This window comes from Manduca sexta, chromosome 9 (genome assembly GCF_014839805.1).
Source record: "Manduca sexta isolate Smith_Timp_Sample1 chromosome 9, JHU_Msex_v1.0, whole genome shotgun sequence".
Taxonomy (NCBI): domain Eukaryota; kingdom Metazoa; phylum Arthropoda; class Insecta; order Lepidoptera; family Sphingidae; genus Manduca; species Manduca sexta.
The window spans coordinates 4951712-4970431 of record NC_051123.1 but is presented as its reverse complement, the minus strand read 5'-3'; the positions used below and the strand labels follow the sequence as shown (position 1 = coordinate 4970431).

At 34.6% G+C, this 18720-nt stretch overlaps 1 protein-coding gene across 1 annotated transcript in view; it reads right to left on the bottom strand.

Moving 5' to 3' along the window:
- Positions 1-14921, bottom strand: part of LOC115443281 (clathrin heavy chain) — a 33104-nt gene extending 18183 nt beyond the window's left edge. Inside the window, exons 1-4 of the mRNA XM_037436619.1 lie at positions 14735-14921; positions 14468-14576; positions 12442-12667; positions 351-605 (exon numbers count right to left, since the gene is read on the bottom strand). Coding sequence (XP_037292516.1) covers positions 351-605; positions 12442-12667; positions 14468-14509 — 523 coding nt within the window. The 5' untranslated portion in view covers positions 14510-14576; positions 14735-14921. The remainder of the gene's footprint in view (positions 1-350; positions 606-12441; positions 12668-14467; positions 14577-14734) is intronic.
- Between the last annotated feature and the right edge of the window lie 3799 nt (positions 14922-18720).

The following is an 18720-nucleotide window of genomic DNA, read 5'->3' as shown; positions in this document are numbered from 1 at the left end:
ATAGATATTTGATGGTTTGTATGTTTGTAAAAAGTACAAGCAGAAACAGCTAAACAGATTTGGATGAAATTTAACATTAATTTATGCCGAAAACGAACTTTCGCGATAACATTTTTTTTTATTGTATTAACGAGACGAGCTTGCCGTTCGCCTGGTGGTAAGCGATACGACCGCCCATAAACGGTAGAAACACCATCCAACACCTTGAATTACAAGTATTGTTTGGTATTCCATTGCGCTCGCCATCCTGATACATGAGATGTTAAGTCTCATTATGTCCAGTTACACTGGCTAAAATGCCTTTCAAACCGGAGCACAACAGTAACTACTTAGTGAGAAAGAAAACTTACCAACAAGCAACAACCATTGCTGTTTCGGATCGGTCCTGTAGTTGATGATCTGACAATCAGCCAGCGATGAATGCCTGTCGAACATCTTGACCGGCGTCGAATCGCCCTCCATCGACCAGTGGTACACGGACATCTTGGTCACCAACGCGAGGGTGTTCAGTGAGATCCACTTCCAGAACACGATGTCCTCGGACATGGTGTGAGCTTTCATCTTGGATTTCATCTCGATGTTGAATATCTGCAGGGTCTTTTGGGCTGGAATGGAATTGGTGGGGTTTAATGTTTTGTTTATAACTGTGCGAATGAAATTAAACATAAACAGTTTGGGTTTTAAGTTCATAATCGGATAGAGATGGAATTTCAGATAGGTCTTATAGTTATCTGTTGGTTTCCACGTAGGGACATAGATAAGAAGCCTTTCTACAATCGTTAACGCCTATATAAAACAGAAAAATACATATAGGAATGATATCCAAGCGACAGAGTCACTAACTATGTCATTCCCACACATATCATAAACAATAAAAAATATGGCTACAATGGGAGTAAATATAAATTCTGGTTTTTAATACACCGACGTGATCATGACATTGGAATTCCGTTTAATTATTTTCGTGGATTAAGTAACATGTTCTTCCAAAATACACAATAATATTTTTCAGGAGCACACAGCGTTAAGCAGTCTTTCCACAAAACATTAGACAGGAAATTGATGCCAAACCTATTGGTGCGTTTGACAGATTCTTTTCTTGGTAAAATTGCAAATCTTCAGTGGAAAAGCGCCTTAACACTCATATAAAAACTATTCACTCTGGCACAAACTCGTGTGTATACGAAATCCGATTCTAATCGCCTTAGTGTCAATTACTACCGGCAAGCTACACTAACAAAGGGAATGTATGTATTTAAAGGTAACAGACGTTACTTTGTGAGTGCTTAAGCTAATTTGTAGTGATTTCTAGAACGACATCGTCGGATACAATCAATTTTGAACTTTAATATTATAAAAATACGATACCAATCACTAGCAAATCGATAGGAAAAATTGATCAATCAGAGTGAAAATTATGAGACATGCTTAGAGAGAACTTATTTCGATTGGTTTCTTGCGATTAATCCGAAGTTAGCGATCGTTTATTGAAATCGTCCGTTAGTTGTAACGTATTTGATATTTTCCCAAAAACAAGTCCATAAGTGTTTTATTTGCAATCGTATCTTCAATATTGCACCCATTCGCTCAGTCTAACAATTAGATCCGAATAAGGCGGACGAAGTTTGGCATCTGAATAATATGGGTCAAACGTATCGATTCAAATCCTTAATGGGGTTAGTTGTGTGACTAAACGGAGTTTTAAGACATTTATGCAAGAGTTCGAGAACAAAATTATTGCCTAAAATTGGCTTCAAAAAGCCGTAATATTAACCAATTCCAACCTAAATACGAAAACAACAAAGGTCACTTTTAAACACTAAAATACAAACTAAGAAATGGCGTTCCCAGAAAATGACTCATTGAACAATGCATCGTGTTTAAACATTAACAATAAACGAATTCATAGGGGACGTACAATTTACTTATTATTTTTTTATCATTAGCCGCCGATTTCAACAAACAATTCTAATAGTTTGCTTCAATCGATCTCGAAAATAGACCAATTAGAGTAAAGTTGGCTTAAATTATAATCTAATGCCGTGTAAAAGTCCTTCCTAGTTTCGCTTATACATTTAAGGCGCTTATTTATCTATAGATGGAGGCTTATTGTCCGCATTCGTTAGAATTTATTGTTGTATAATTGTAAAAGTAGTCTGTAAACCTTCATAAAATAAAATAAAAAAATATTATTTTGACGTACTTACACATGATTTATTTTGATAGGTTTACTTTTGGGATAGGATCGACGATTAAAATAAGGATAGCACATATCTCTTTTTATAGCCAATAACCAATTTTTAATGTTATGAGTTCACTAAACACTAACAAACACGTAGTTAATTCCGAAACAACACACTATTTCGTGTTTTGAGTGCCTCGGTGGCGTAGTTGTATTGCGTAAACGGTATGTCAGGGCTCTGAGGTCCCCGCTTCGAATCCAGGGCTGGGTTTTCTGCTGGGTATCAGTCCGAAACAGGAATTTGTGCCCCTATGGCCATAGGCTAAGACCCTATCACATCATGGGACGGAAGACATGGCGATAAGTGGGTGCCCAGATGCACCATTGCCTACGTCTTCGGGGATAAAAACATGTGTGTTCATATTTTGTCCATATTTTAATATAGAATTGATGTTCCGGTCGGCCGTATAATAATTTTTATGTGACATTTAGTGCTGTTACGCGAAACTGCTACTACGACCTTTGCTATTCAACTGGTGTGGCGACAGACTCGATCACCCTTTTAGGATAATAGGAACTCTTCCTGGGTCTCTACCCAAACGGAAAATAATTTTTCCCGGCACCCACACACTTTTATGGACTTTATCATATTTCCTCGAAGGGTTACGCTCCGGAATTAAATAGGATGAAACCTCGTTTTCAAAACTGATTGAAACCTGAATAAGGCATTTATCTAAAAATGGAATACTACCAGGAATTTTCCGCCCACGTCTAAACAAACAAATAAACGGAAAGCTGTAGAGTCTAGAGCTCTAATGTTATTTGCACTCGTAAGACTCTGGAGTTCACTTGACAGTCTTAATAGGTTCTATCCGATATTCAATCTGGATCCAAACCACGTTCCAGATACTTTCTAGAGACATGTCAATACACCCCAATTTCGTGCGGCAAAAGAACTATAAATAGAAACTCATCAAACAGGGAATTTTATCCCGTCTCACAGCTATAGCTAGTCCTCATTCAATATATTTTAATATAGCACAAGCATGGAAATGAAAATGGCGAGACTTTAATTTGCATTCATGACTCACCGTGAGTCTCGGAGTCTCGACGCCGCGCGATGTTGTTCAAACCTAACGGCCACTCAGCAAGGAATAAGTTGCATGACGACGCATAATGTTGGATAAAAATACAAGCGAACGCTACCAACTTGTTATTGTACGTATCACATCTCATAACTAATACATTAGGGAGGAATCGTCTCAAAATTCGATGAGTTTACTACTTTCTCCTATTTATAGCCTAATATAATAAATAGGGAATACAATCCGAAACACCATTTCTATGTAACCACATAGATTTCACAAATAGCGGTATAAAAACTCCCCATGGAATCTGAATTGTGATTGAAAATACGGGCCCAGTTTTACGTGCCTCGTACAAAACAAAGTCTTTCATCGGAATGAAACGGAACGCCTTTTAAGATCTTTTCGCACGCCCGTTCAAGCACCCTCGGGCCCGATATTGGAATGGTTATACGGCAAAATTGATATTTCGAACCCCCGCAATCCCAGTGTTTAAAACACCCGCAATTTGAACAGGGCACGCTTCTTGTGTGGTCTAATGCATCATGGTGAGATTTTCAAAGCTACTTGAGTTAAAAGTACGTGTAGAGTACGCATGCAACAGAAAACGCTTTTATAGAAGTTTCTATATTTGTCAGAAATACTTTAATTTATAAACTGCTGAAGGAATTTTGATAAAATCAAACGCAAGGGAAGATCGAGTCTTGAATTTCAAGTAGTTTGAGATTTTTTATCCTTTTAAAAGTGCAGTGAGACAATTACATGGGCGAAATCCAAGTACAAACACTAGAAAAGCTGTCGCAATATACGAATACGTTTTTATTGCATTTAGTACACGTAGGGCATTAGGCGGGCTGTGGAGCGCGAATCACAACCAGATAATATCTTCGGACCTCGAAGCGGAAAATTAACCTTGCGTCACATACGTTACGAATGATTTTATCTTTTACTCTCACCGCCGACGGTGAGGGCTGTTTGCACTTACCATCACTGCACCGTGGCCACTTGTGCAACTAAGAATCAAGTTTATATTAGATAGGAGGCTAAAATTTTTTTTTTCTTTTATTTCGCCTTGAACCACGGAAAAATGAACTGCCATGTTAAAAAAACAACGCCAATCGGTTTTTCGATCTATTTTAAAAATAGACCAATCAGAAAGTTTTTTGAGACGCTTACAAATGAGTTATTTTGATCAGTTCATTCTCGGAAATGGATTGAAGATAGAGATTGGGATCCTTTATTGCAAGCGGCTGTACATGAACATACAAATTTCAGATTATTTATTTTACGTCTTATTAAAAGACAATAGGATTTTAATTCATATTTATTTCGATTTAAAGTTAAATACTTAAAAAAAAAAACACTGTCAAGCAAAATAAAAACACTGTCGTGCTAAGCTTAAAGATTTGATTTTAAGATTTTTATGTCGTCAGATAACCTAAAGAAATACCCATCCAATGAACTTACCCAAATAACGGTATCTTGTTTAAAACTTATTACTACATTTACAATACTTCGATTATCTCGAAATAAGGTTTCCCTGACACCGCTTTTGCGCTTAGCACGGCAGAACAGGACGCACAAAATGTTATCTAATCATTGAATGTCATTGTGACTCAGGCAAAAACATAAATTATTGCAAACCATAATATATTTATATTTCACATCTCTTATACATAATATTACAATGAAACATCTTTACATTAGAATGTGAAGTATTGATGAACTCGTTTGAACCTAACCACCGATAAATCTATTAATAATGCATATAATTGCTTTGTGAGGGAATATAACTTTTTTCATAGAGCTTTATACCTGACAGTATGTGGTCATCGACCGACAAACGTAAAGAAGGAATAGTCAATACTATGAGACCTAGATCAGGTTTAGGATCCCCACTGCGGAACTATGAGAGCTATAACAAGTTCATTCAGGTCCCCATTACGTAACGGGTACTCTGTTAGAGCTTTGTCCACAAGAACAATAAAAATTTTGCAAATCGCACCTTCAATAAGGTTCCGTTCCAAGAAGAAATACTGTAAACAAAGTATTTTATTATATAAATAGTTTCCGCGGCGCAACGCCCACGACGCTGTACCGTTTAATGCGTTTTATCGCAAGTATAAGCCGCATTCGCAAAGGTCACGGTGTTAAGGAATTATTAATCACTTTCCACCAGACAGTAGGCTGGAAATTTAGATATTTATTATATGCTAACTTTTACTCGCGGCTTCGTTCGTGGTAATGTTTTCTCAGAATAAATATATCGTTACAATTTTTCCCGGTATATAAAGTATGTAAAGATCCTTTGTCATTGCCAGGGGTTTAAAATATCTCCGTACTGAATTTCATCAAAATCGGTTCAACTGTAAAGTTTAACAGACAAACAGACAGCTACTTGCACTTTTTTAAATATAAATATTGAATGGTACAGCTAACAAGCCACCTGGCTTCTAATGTGCCATAACAAAAAAAAATGTGAATTACTGCGCAGATCATACTTCGGTGGTTCCGGTGAACCTTTTTTTTTTTTGTATCGCGGAGAAAATGCATTACTACTACCGCCCAGCAATCGCGGGAGCTTTTGGGCAGTTATGTTAGTATCACCGTGTCTTGCTACCCCTATCAATATTATCTGGATAGGTGAAGTCAAGCCAACATTTTAGTACTTTATTATCAAACCAGATAAATTTTCGCGGACCCCGCTTACGAATTGTGGACCGCCATTTTTGGTCTTGCCAACGTAGACCCCGCCAAGTCTCCCGAGGCCCCCTGGGAGTCTACCTGGTCTACTTTGGTAATTAATTGTATAAATAGACGATAGATAGATATATAGATATAGATCCCACTTGTATCAACTATCTTAGTACTTAAGTACTCCAATTATGTTTCATTTAATTGCATTAGAAAGTATCGCCTGTGACGAATTATTACCAATGACATTGGTATTAATTTATATTACAATAGATTGGTTTGGTAACAGTAACGGACAGATTATGTATCGCAATGGAAATTGTATTGTTTGTTTTAGAAGCTTATTTAAATCAGTCGTGTATTCAATTATTTTTAGAGAAGTACTTCTAACTAAAGATCATTGTTAAAACTGTTTAACGAATTTTATTCCTTTTTTTTAATATTTTCTTCCGACGTTTCGAAGAGTTCGCTGCCTTCATGGTCTTCGAAGCATCGGAAGAATATTATAATATAAATTTGCTATAAGATCCCTAAAATAGTTTTATATCAATCTACCATTCGCGTGACATAAGAAATCATTTAATAAAATTTAACCGGTGTCCCTAAATATGCATCTTGGCAAATAACGTCCAAATATTTAACGTGTTTTTTGCGGTTGGCATAATATGGCAGGATGCCTAAAACTTTTACGCATAAGTCTCATTAAAAGAGTTCTTATGGGCAATACTTTCTTTATATCTCTATTTTAAGTATGCATTCAAGCTAAAAAATTTCACCTAATTATTTTATTTAAAGCTATTAAGAGTATTACTATAAACCATTTAGGAAAAAAATAGAGGTCGCAACTGTTTTCCTCACAATTACAGTAAAAACCGGTTATAGCGACATCTTAGTGATCACCGAATCTGGACACTATATCCGATAGTCGTTATAAACGATACGCTTTTTATATGCATTTATTTAAGACCTTACTACTTATTCGTTATAACCGATGCGTCGCTATAACCGAAGTCGTTATAACCAGTTTCTACTGTTCTTCTATCTCGCTAATATTGTATTTATTTAGAAAATTGATAGAGACAAACTCAGACATTCGTTTAACACCAAGTTGGACATCGTTTAAAAATAATCGATTTACACTAGAGTATCGATTATCGACTAAATTAGTACTTTCACTCTCAGTTCGGCCAAGTGAAAATGATGAATGGAGTGCGCTTGTCGGTAAAAGTCGATAAAAACTGTGGGATGGGTGTCAAGGACGTCTGCCATTGTGTATTTTACAAAATTTAGGTATGAAAAAAACATTTTTTGCAGCTTCAGTCGCCTATTATCATTTTTTTTTATTGTTTTGAATGACGAGACGAGTTTGCCGTTCGCTTGATGGTAAGCGATACGCTCGCCCATAAACAGTAGAAACACCATCTAACACCTTGAATTATAAAGTAATGTTTGGTATTCCACTGCGCTCGCCATCCTGAGACATGAGATGTAAAGTCTTATTATGTCCAGTAGTTACACTGGATACAATGTTCTTCGAATCGGAACACAACAGTGACTACACACTGCTGCTTGGCGGTAGAAATAAACATTGCGGTGGTACCTACCCAGGCGAATTACTACATGAGAGACCTACCACCAGGTGCGAATTTTTAAACGACCTCCGACAGTCTTTACATTTTCAAACGGTTACAATCAAACCTACTCTTTATAGTTATTGATGAAAATATGAAAAAAGAAACGTAAAATCCTGAATTTGGTAATATTTTTACTTTCGCGAAACTGGGGCAATTTCCGCACGGTGCCTTCATCCGATATATTAAAAAAACAACTCCAGGCATATTTTTTTATAAACTGTTCTCATTTATTGATACAATGAAACACGTAGTCAAGCAAATTATATATTGCGCTGTGTGCAAACGAAAGTTCTATGGATATCGATAAGGCGCCATTGTATGACGTCACATATCAACTATTAACTTCTATATTAACAAAATGGGGCTATTGACATTAAAACTTTTATTATATAAAATGATTAATTCCCTTTTTATTGTATACTTCCGTCGGTTGTTTAAATTTCGTGCCAAGAATATGGAATGGATTATATTAATGCGCGTATGAATCATTGCCAGCTATGCATTTTCAAAACAGAGGTCATGTAACAAAGAAAAAATATTTTAAAGGAGCAAAATATTTTAGGCAAGTTTCCACACATTCGTTTTATTGGCACTTGGCAGTATGCCAGATATCTCTGGCGCCCATCTAAGCATCAATACCCCACTGCGGTAGCGCCCGGTATGGACACATCCGTGACATAACAAATGACGTCATCAACCTGTCATGTGAAAGGCGTTAATTACAAGATACGTGATAATGTTTACAAAGAGAGTATTCAAATTTACCAAATTGCTTACTATTTCATTAACTCCTTTATCTTTAGACGTATCGAACGGTTTTGATTTAATACAATAAATGGCGAAAGTCTTATCGGACAGTGACAAGGGGTGACTTTGTGCGATAACGTCGCGCCGATATCTGTCAACGGCTAATTGTTTATGCTAAGCTAATGATAATGTTCGGAACAGACCATGAACTTAGATTTTGCAGAAATATAAATAGCATACAGCATTATTCAAACTTCATTATGTCAAAGGGCGGCACGCGAATTATTGCTTATTCTATATTTATAATATTATTGTCTATTGTTGGTTCTTTGTTGAATAAACACACCCGCCACACACACAAACACACACACATACACACAAGCCAGTTTGTTATGAATTTGATAAAACCATATGTTTGTACACTCGCACATAACGTCTCTAAGAAAGTTCACGGTCTGTCAAACGTTATTTTTAATATTATGACTAATTTCGTTTGATAAGTATTAAATTGATAGTTTTATTGTTAAATAAGAATTCCATAGCAATAATATAAATATTATGTTCGTAATACTTCAAGTAAACATGTTTAAAAACGCGTTCCGTTCTAATTTTACCTTTATACGCAGATTTATTTTGGCATACAGCAATGGGGTAAAAAACGTTGTTTGTTGTGAATACGATCTTGCATACTCTATTCTTTCTCTTTAATCTGAGATATAGCTATTTATATGTAACATGTATGAGTCAATTTTATTTATTTGCGGTTTCAGCAGCGTAAAAATGTTTTTCCGGGATAAACGTAGCCTATAGTAACTCAGGAGTAATGTAGGTTTCAATTAGTGAAAATCTTAAAGTTTAGCAGTTCCTGAGATTAGCGTGTTCAAACGAAGTCTTCAGCTTTATATATTAATATAGATTTGATAATTTTGTTACTAATTACACAATAAATGCGAAAGTTTGTGAAGATCTTTGGAGATTTTAATGTTTGTCCGAAATAAACGCCGAAACCGCTGAACGTAATTGGATTGAATTTCGGCACACACTTTAACCAAGTGCTATCATATAAGTGAATTTTTATCCCGAAAACAAGCTGGGATTTTTATTCCCGGAAATGTTTTTCAGGCAAGCAGAGCCGCGAACTACACTCAGTTTTATTATAGATCTCATATTTTATCCAGGACAAGATTAAATAAAGCATTCAAAGTCGGCAATAAAATTTTATCATGACAATGCACTGTGCAACTTTTACACGTATTCAGCTGAAGATAAAGTCTTTTGTTGTTCTTTGTTTCTTTGGAGCTTTCGCTGAGACAAAGAGTGATTACTCAGGATTTATAAAACTCGCGCAAATATTTGGAAATATGTATATTTGTTATTAAGATGTAACCAAATGTGAACATAGACAGTTTTTTTAAAGGATTTTTGATTTCATTGCTATTGTACTCAAAATTAAATTTTATTGAAAAAATATCGATTTATTGAAGAAAAAGAAAGTTAATGGAACAGAAGAAAATCTAAAAAAGAACTGAAACAGAGAATATAAAGAAAGAGATGATGAGATGTCGGCTGATTCTGATCAGCAGAGAAATTTATGCTGCACTGATCACTCACAAATTAGGAACAGCGTTAGAGAATTACGTCAACTTCTTTAGAAATATCTAGTATAAAAAAGACAGTTCTTAATTACCACATTATCTTATCTATTTAATATTATAAAGCAAATCCGGTCTATCGCATTCTAAGACACACACCAGGTAGAGTAATACAAATGAACAAGATTATTAGCAGGATTTTATGACAAATATTTCAAACACACTTGGAACTCCAAAATGAAACCTCCTTATACATAGAGAGAATTTTTAACTAGTACAAATAATATAAAGTGTTGCCAAGTTATTATTTATGAATCAATAGTATTGATGCAAAATACACGCATGTGCTGCCAAAACTGGGTCGCGACTAGACATGTCCCTAATGACGTCACAATCACCATAACCGCGTAACGATGCAACTTCTTAAAATGCAATGCGAGCTAACGATGCTGTACAAAATTCAGGCGGTTTTCCCACGAGCTTTATACGTCATTGTTCCAGAGGAAATTTCAAATGCAGGGTTTATAGCTTCCCGACATACACAGGATTCAACACAAGTACATATTTTTGTATGTAAGTACTTGTGTAATGAATTCCGTCCCTTGCAACGTCTCCCCGCCCCCCATTAAAATTAAAAATACTGTCCCCGAGTTGATAGCTGGGTACGCCCATGTTTACACCAAAGGCTTGACAACTCACACTGATACATATAATATAATATCAGCCCTGTATAACATACTGCCCCACTGCTGGGCACGGGTCTCCTCTACTACTGAGAGGGATTAGGCCTTTGTCCACCACGGTGGCTTAGTGCGGATTAGTAGACTTCACACACTATCAAAATTCCTATATAGAACTTCTCAGGTATGCAGGTTTCCACACACTGATACGTTAGATATGAAATATAGATATGAAACTGATCTAATACCTACTATATATTATCTATAATGTCATTTAACTGCAACAAATGTGCTTGCAGACTGCTGTATAGTGGTAGAAATGTACTATAGAGATAACACCTACACACTCGTTCTTCAAAGGTCGATGTCGGATCTCGCTGGTCCCAATGACGTAGCTATGAGTCGTGCTTACGTCTCCTACAGCTTAGAGCTTTGGATAAGTACAGGCGTGCGTCCAGGATATACTATAATATAGAATAGGAATCTATTACCGCCAATTTCAATAAACAATCCCGATTGCTTTTTAGATCGATTGCAAAAATGGACAATATTAAAGATATTTTTACAAGTTTGCATAGCTAATATAGTAAGCTATAAGGGTGTCTGAACCTAAGTCAATGCTTAGAATTCGCTGGCGAAATGGGGCGGTAAGCATGATTTCACCCATCAAGGTTTTAACCGCTCCCATCGTCAGTAAAATCAATCTAAATTATTTTAATTAGCATTATTAAATTGTACGCCAAATTTTAACATAATTTTACATAACTTCATATTTCAATCTTAATATGCAGTACGAAATTAAATACTAAAATTAGACGAGTTATTTTTGTATTTTAAAGTTACGTCACGCAAAATATAAATACAGGGTGTTATGAATTAAATATTTTCCAAAGAAATAAGTTCAAACCTTTTGAAATTCTGAAAATGGGATACGTTTTAGATGGAATGTAAAATACGACTGCAATGACGTCATAGACGTTACAGTGCGAAAGTTAAGGAGAAATAGGTTGGAATGTGTCACTACGCGCCCATTCTCCCCCATATTGTTAATATTTGCATTAATTATACCACTTTTAACAGTTAATATATGATATATTTGGATGATAATTTTCGGATTTTAACGCGGTTTTTAGATTTTCATTTTCCCCTGACGTTTCGAAGACTTTACAACATTCATAATCTCGGGTGGGAGTGAGATGTTAGTCGTCAAAAAAATCAACGTTACACCATCGAAAAACCGCAATAAAACCCCAGAACTAGTAATGTCTAACAACTAGTTTTATTTTGGATGTCTTACATTCGCGTAAACATAAGAAATCATTATTTCAATGCTGTTTATCGTACATTGAGATATCCTCGTTAGTGTCTCGTGTTATTTCCTGTTTGTGTATTAAACATATTCTCCTGTAAACTTGGGAAGCTATCCTGTTACATGGCACTGGTCAACACGGAGTAATTAGGCCACTGTCATAATGACTGGTACGCAAATTAAACTAAATCACTAACTGTATTTGTTGGACATGCTAGTATGCTCAACACCTTTATAGGCAAGTATTTAGGACGTAATGCGCTATGAAAGCGACTGCGGGAGTACCGATTAAGGTTTAAGGCTTCTAAAACTGTCAGTAATGACGTCATTTTGTAACGTATCTCGATATTACACTATTCATACAATATTATAAATATGGCAGTGAGACTGGTTGTTTATAACCGCTAAACCAATTTGGATAACATTTTTCATAGAGAAAATCTGAACACAAAGACATATTCAAACTACTTTAAAGCCGAAGATTGAACTTCAAAACCACAAAAAAAAATGATTCTTACCTTCAACCCCCGCTTTGCCCTTCAGCGCGATGACTTTGCTGGCAGGGTTCATGATGGCCGAGTCCGCGCTGATCGGCCTGCGAATAGGGTTAGTGGGGTCGGCCATATCAATTATCACCACTTCAGCAGTGTCGCCAACCTTCTCTCGCACGCAGATGAACTTGTCCGACTCCATAGTAAGAGTGTTGAACGATATTGAAGCTGGATTGATACCAACATTTGTGAGCTGTGGGCAAATTTTCACCGTTAATTGAATTGAATGAACTTTGATAGTAGGCAATAGGACATAAAATCGAAAAGCCACTGAGTCTTTACTGAACACAAGGCAATGCATATGGTGAAAAGTGGGTGCACTGGTTGCGCTTATGCCTACCCCTTTGGAAACAAAACCCATGGAGTTGTGTACTGTGTATAATACATACACAATTTAGGAGGACTTATCCAGTTCTTGCTTATCCATCCATTATCAGTAGTATGGAACAGGAGCAGCAATGATCCTATTACCATTTTTGTGTGTTTAGACTTCATAAAAAAATGTATGCCTTATTTTTTTTATTTTCAGAAAAGGCACAAAAAATATGAAAATGTGTGGGCTCACACTATTACATTTAAAAGTTTATGTGTACTTTATTAAAATTTATGAGGTTCATTCTTACATGTTTCAGTGTGCATATGCAATTGAAAATGGGACACATTTAAATGTATTAAACTGACACCAAAGGCGCTATTAGAAATTATGTTTGATTATTATCTGTAATTTAATACAAAAATAATAATTATATATTTGATTATTCCAAGTTATAGATATAAACATAACATTTATTCAACAAAACATAAAATGTCTCAATATTTTATTCATGAGGGTTTTAAAAACAAAGCTCTTGAATATTATCACAACTATGGAGAGAGATATCACAAAAATCAATTTTATTCTAAAATATTTTAACAACATTATTATAAAGCAGAAAATATACATAATTGATTAAAAAAATATATTACAATAAATTGAAATACTTTATATTTCAGAATTAAATCAATTTAGAAACATTTGACTTTGATTACTGATCACAATTTTCAAGCAGAGGTGAGACATTTTTTTTTTCTTTTCATATTTAATTCACTTTTTATAGTTTTATGTGCATAATTACTATATTTATAGCCCTAATCTGATTTAACATTACTAATTTACAAAAATAACATGATTTTCAGTTTCCCTAATTTTGTTTGTTACAAATAGTGTATATAAGAGATAATGCTTATCAATACAACAGCCAGTATGAAATGTGCATGAGTAATATGATAGTGGAGTGGCAGGTCACAAACAATTTCATTCAGTATTGATTTTTTAATTTACTTTTCTGTGGTATCTGTTACATTTTTTTGTTATCTTAGGTTTAAGCATTCATGTTTGTAATAGGTGCCTAATGAACATTATAATTAATACTCTGGGTCTATAAAATTCAAAACTAAAATCCTTTCTGAGTTAAGGTTTCATCTTGAAATATAAATGTCAAAGTGTATATTATTCTTTATTTTTGGGATTTGTATAAAGTAATTTACTCAAATTTAATTGTCAATAGATGTTTCAATAATAATTAATTTAAGATTCATTTGAAATTCATATTGGTAATAAAACAAACAGGATTCTAATAAGATTTGTAATAATAGAATTAGATATCCTTTATTTGTTGCAAAGAATGTGGTTGTTCTTTGTTGTAGGTAATCTTTCACTTATGGATATCCATAAGGAGAGAGCATCAATGCGTATCAGGGTATTCAGTCGCCAGACCATATGATCCAGAGGTGAATGTGGGACAAATCGATACCCGGCCGAATCCGTGGGCTGTTCAGAAGGGGGTGGCAACTGTCACTTAGATAATTGCGCAATGCCACTACGGCACGCAACTACACATCGCAAAACATACATATGCACTACCCACCCCAGCACCACGTTCCATCATCACTGACAAACTATTTCCTCAGGGGGAAACGCTATCGGCGAATTCAATAAAATGGGCGTACTCACCTGTAAGTGCTCCTGAAAACGTATTGGCAATACTTGCGCCATGGTTGCGAGTTAACCCGTCCTAAACTAGCCCAACTGAACAATAAGCGACCCTTCGAAATCGCGAACTCTGAAAAAATATCACAAATCAATTTCACTGCTGTCTCATCCAAAAACACTTTTGACAACCAACATGGCGTTCGTGTTCGCGACTGAAATGACAACGACCGGAACGCTCAATATAATTTGTAGAACAATATTAAAAAATATAATATTTGTATTACTCACAAAAAATTTAAAACTCTACATGAAGAAAAAATAAGGGGCGTATAATTAACTATATTTCGGAGAAATATGACGAACAACGTACGCCCGCAGCCAGGGGTATGTCACTCTCAAACAGTCACTCTATTTGTTTTTGGTCTAACCTCAAATTAATTTTGTTGTAAGATACTTTCAGTTAGATGACACTGGAGAATAAGTTTTCAAAACACTAATCATGCCTTTTATCCCTATTTATAAAAATAATTATGTACGTAATTAAATTAGATAAGTAAAAACATAAAAACAAATGTCAGAGGCTATTTTAATTAATTAAAAAATATGCATTACTGAAAATTCCGAACGAAATACGATAAAAATTGACTGACACAATGACAGAGATTGTGGCAAGTCGTCTGACACAATTTCAAACGAGTTGCCACAATATCTGATGATTGTTATTAAATGGTAAAATATTAAAGTTCTCCTTTTGTTGTAACATGACAACTGAAGCTTAATTTAATTTTTCCATTTTATTAATACAATTATAAACAAAACAACGCATACTTTTTAAATTTTATTCTAGTTTCCAATAAATTACATATCTATTTTCTCATAAGCATGTTAAAATATTTATTGCATTAAGTGGCAATATCGCCTTGTTTCCGTAATTTGAATTCCGGTTGAAAATTTTCAAATTTCCCATTGCAGTTTGTGTGCGATAAGTTCGATTGCGATTTCCTCAATAATGAAAGAACTTTGCTTATTCAAACGGACTACCGCTGCCTTCTTACTAATTCACCCCCCGGGCTTTGTTATTTGTTTTGCACGCGATAAGGAACTGATAAAATATTTGGACAAAATGTCTCATGTTATCTTGGTTGTGCGATTGATGGTAAATGACATTTATATTTTTTATAAAAATAATATCGATAGTACTCATTAAAATCGTACATAATATTTACTCAGTCACCGCGATGGCGAAATCTGCTCATTTAAATAGTCTTTTTTAAAATACGTGTGGGAATTTGCATACCTTAAAATTATGCGATATTCACTTTTGATTTTAAACTATGAAAAATCTGTTGGTAGACAAGATTGTCGTTATTACGTCATCTTGGTTTAATATACTTATTTTGGTTTGACTATTGAATAAACAAATTTCAGAGCTGTATCTCTAATGGACTAATTCCTTGCATTTGTATTGTGTTATAAATACATGGCATCATTTATTATTTATTATATTTTAATAAATTATTGTATTATTTTTCAGGACCATTACATTATGTCCCTAAAGCAACTAGTTATAGGTGGAAATCCTGGCAGGACAAAAGGTTTCAAGTTTGAATTAAAGTTCTCGACAAAACTCTTAACAGAGGACAAGAACATACATAAAAAAAACTTGCAGTACATATATACATAAGCACTTTGAGAGCTGTTATAAATTTTATATTGGTGCTTTATGTAGAACTACATTTCCCACTTTGAATCTAGGTAAGATGTTTTCCACATGTTGCGCGCCCAAGAAATTTACAGGTTGAACTGATTCAGATACTTATATATTATATATCTCCTTAAAAGTGGTTAGACTTGATGTTGTACCCTTAAATATATCACACTGACGGCATACGATATATCACACTGATATATCAAATGCATAATGAATTCGCTGTAAATTCGCGGCAGGCGTGCAGCGAACAAGCCGTGGGTGCGTAGCGTTCACGCAGCGGGCTCACAGTTGGCTACGCATTTTGGACAATTAGTAATAGAGTGAATTCAGATGAGGAAACATTTCTATTAGCTTTGTTAAATGGAAAAAGTAACTAAAAAAAGGGATATTGCCGTGGTTACATGCCACCGTATTAAAAAAAGTATGTAAGTTGGGTCTAAAAGTACAGGCGACAGCACAACAGCAGCCTGAGTGCTTACTAATATAATTTTATTTTATTTTTTTTTAATGTGTTTATAATATATGTGTGCTAAGCGAATTTGGCACACGGACAAAGTTGCAATAATATAAGATAGGCTGGGTGCTTTTATCCCCTGGATAGTATTTTAATTGTGAATCTGAATATAAAATAGATAGTGCTATGCATCGATACTGTTATTTAGGCATTTTTCTAGCGGGAAGGGCTTTTAACGTGCGTGACACTACGAGAAAATCTTCTCTAAAGATCTCGGCTTTCACTTTTCTGTCCGTTCATGTCTCTCATATCGAATTATGTTACAGAACATTATACACCGGATATTCATTTCATGAAAACATGGATTTAATGGCCGAAAGAAGCACATATCTCACCGGTAATGCTATATACATATCTTACTTAAAGTTGTGAAAATGTTTACTAAAACTTTTAAAATTTAGGATGTTAATTTTGACAAATCACACTAATGATGAGGCTAAGGTATAATCGTTATTGAACGTATTCGATTATCGATTACCATTTTTATAAAACTTGATATCGATAGTTGCATAATTATTTGGTATGTTCAGATGATATAAATATTTTTTTTTATTGAATTATCTATTTATTATTGGTAAGCCATTTCCATTTATGTTTTTTTTAAACCCTACACCACTTGCAGTTATCATTGTGTTAACTATTTAAATCGTGAAAACATTAGATGTATTAATTATAGATTTTTTTACCAATAAATGTGATCAATTACAAACAACTCGAATATTTGCAAAAAATAATATAATTAAATCTAAATGCAAATTTTTATATTATCGATTTATTTTATTTCAATGGCGATTTGCGATAGTCCGTGATTGTTCATTATGATAATGAGTGGCACTTCAAAATGAAATATGATATTACCTGTAGTAAATTTTACCGAAAAAAAATACGAAGCTTCATGTGAAGGAGCTGTCAAAATTATCATCCTATATTTGATAACGTATAGTTACTAATTAGAATTGGGTAGGACATGACATGAAAACGAGTTTGTAAGAGTAGCCTCATTTTAACATTGAGCCGGTACAATGTCCTACTTCAAATTAGGCGAGGCGTACTGAGGCGAGGCGCTTTAATGTGCGCCTTACAGTATTTTGTAATGATAACACTCAAAATACTTTCCTCTGACTCGCGACTCGAAACGCAGTACCATAATGTTCATTGTAAAATAACGTCCTATTGTAATTGTCTATCTCTCTGTCCTCGTCCTATAGTTAACCACGGAGAATGAGTAACGCGACTGCCGCGACATAAAGTTTAAAGTAGTACAATATATAATTTTGAGCCACTCTTCCTTTTTGACGTTATGTACGGGACAAATGTACCGCTTCTTATATGTCCTACTCAACAAGTTACTTTTCCTTGCTCGAACAGTAATATTCATTAATGTTTTATTTTTCAGATATTACTAAAGTATTTTCGGACCATATCTACTGCCTTACAAGTAGGTCCCGAAGACACGCGGTATACAATACTCAAATTGGTTTATTCCAAAAATATAAAACATTTACGAAAGCGAAGGGAAGACGATTTTCACCAGAGGAAAAAACATTGTCATTGTCTTTATTCAAAAACGTCCTAAATATTACAAACCTTTATGCAAGTATTTTACTCTACCATCATCAAGAACTGTAAAAGCCAAATTAATATAATCGCAGGAATAAATCCTATAATTTTCCACTGTTGGAAATAAAGGAAAAAGATTGTTTTGCTTTGGTCTTTTGTCTGTGTCATATGATCCATACAAAGATACAAGAGTTTGCTTCACATTAAAAATGCTCTTTTCTAACTACGCTTTGGTTTTTATAATAAAAGGCATAAAAAATATTTTAATCAGCCAATAGCATATTATTTCACAAATGGACTTAATAAGATAGAGCTAAAAATATTAATACGAACTGTCTTGGAAGATGCCATTGATGCTGGGCTTAACGTAATCAACACAACATGCGACCAGGCACCCGTTAATGTCGGTCCCATAACAGAGTTGGTTAAAGAAAGATGTAACTAAAGCTGTATATTTACGGAAAGGAAAATACTGGTAACATGACATAA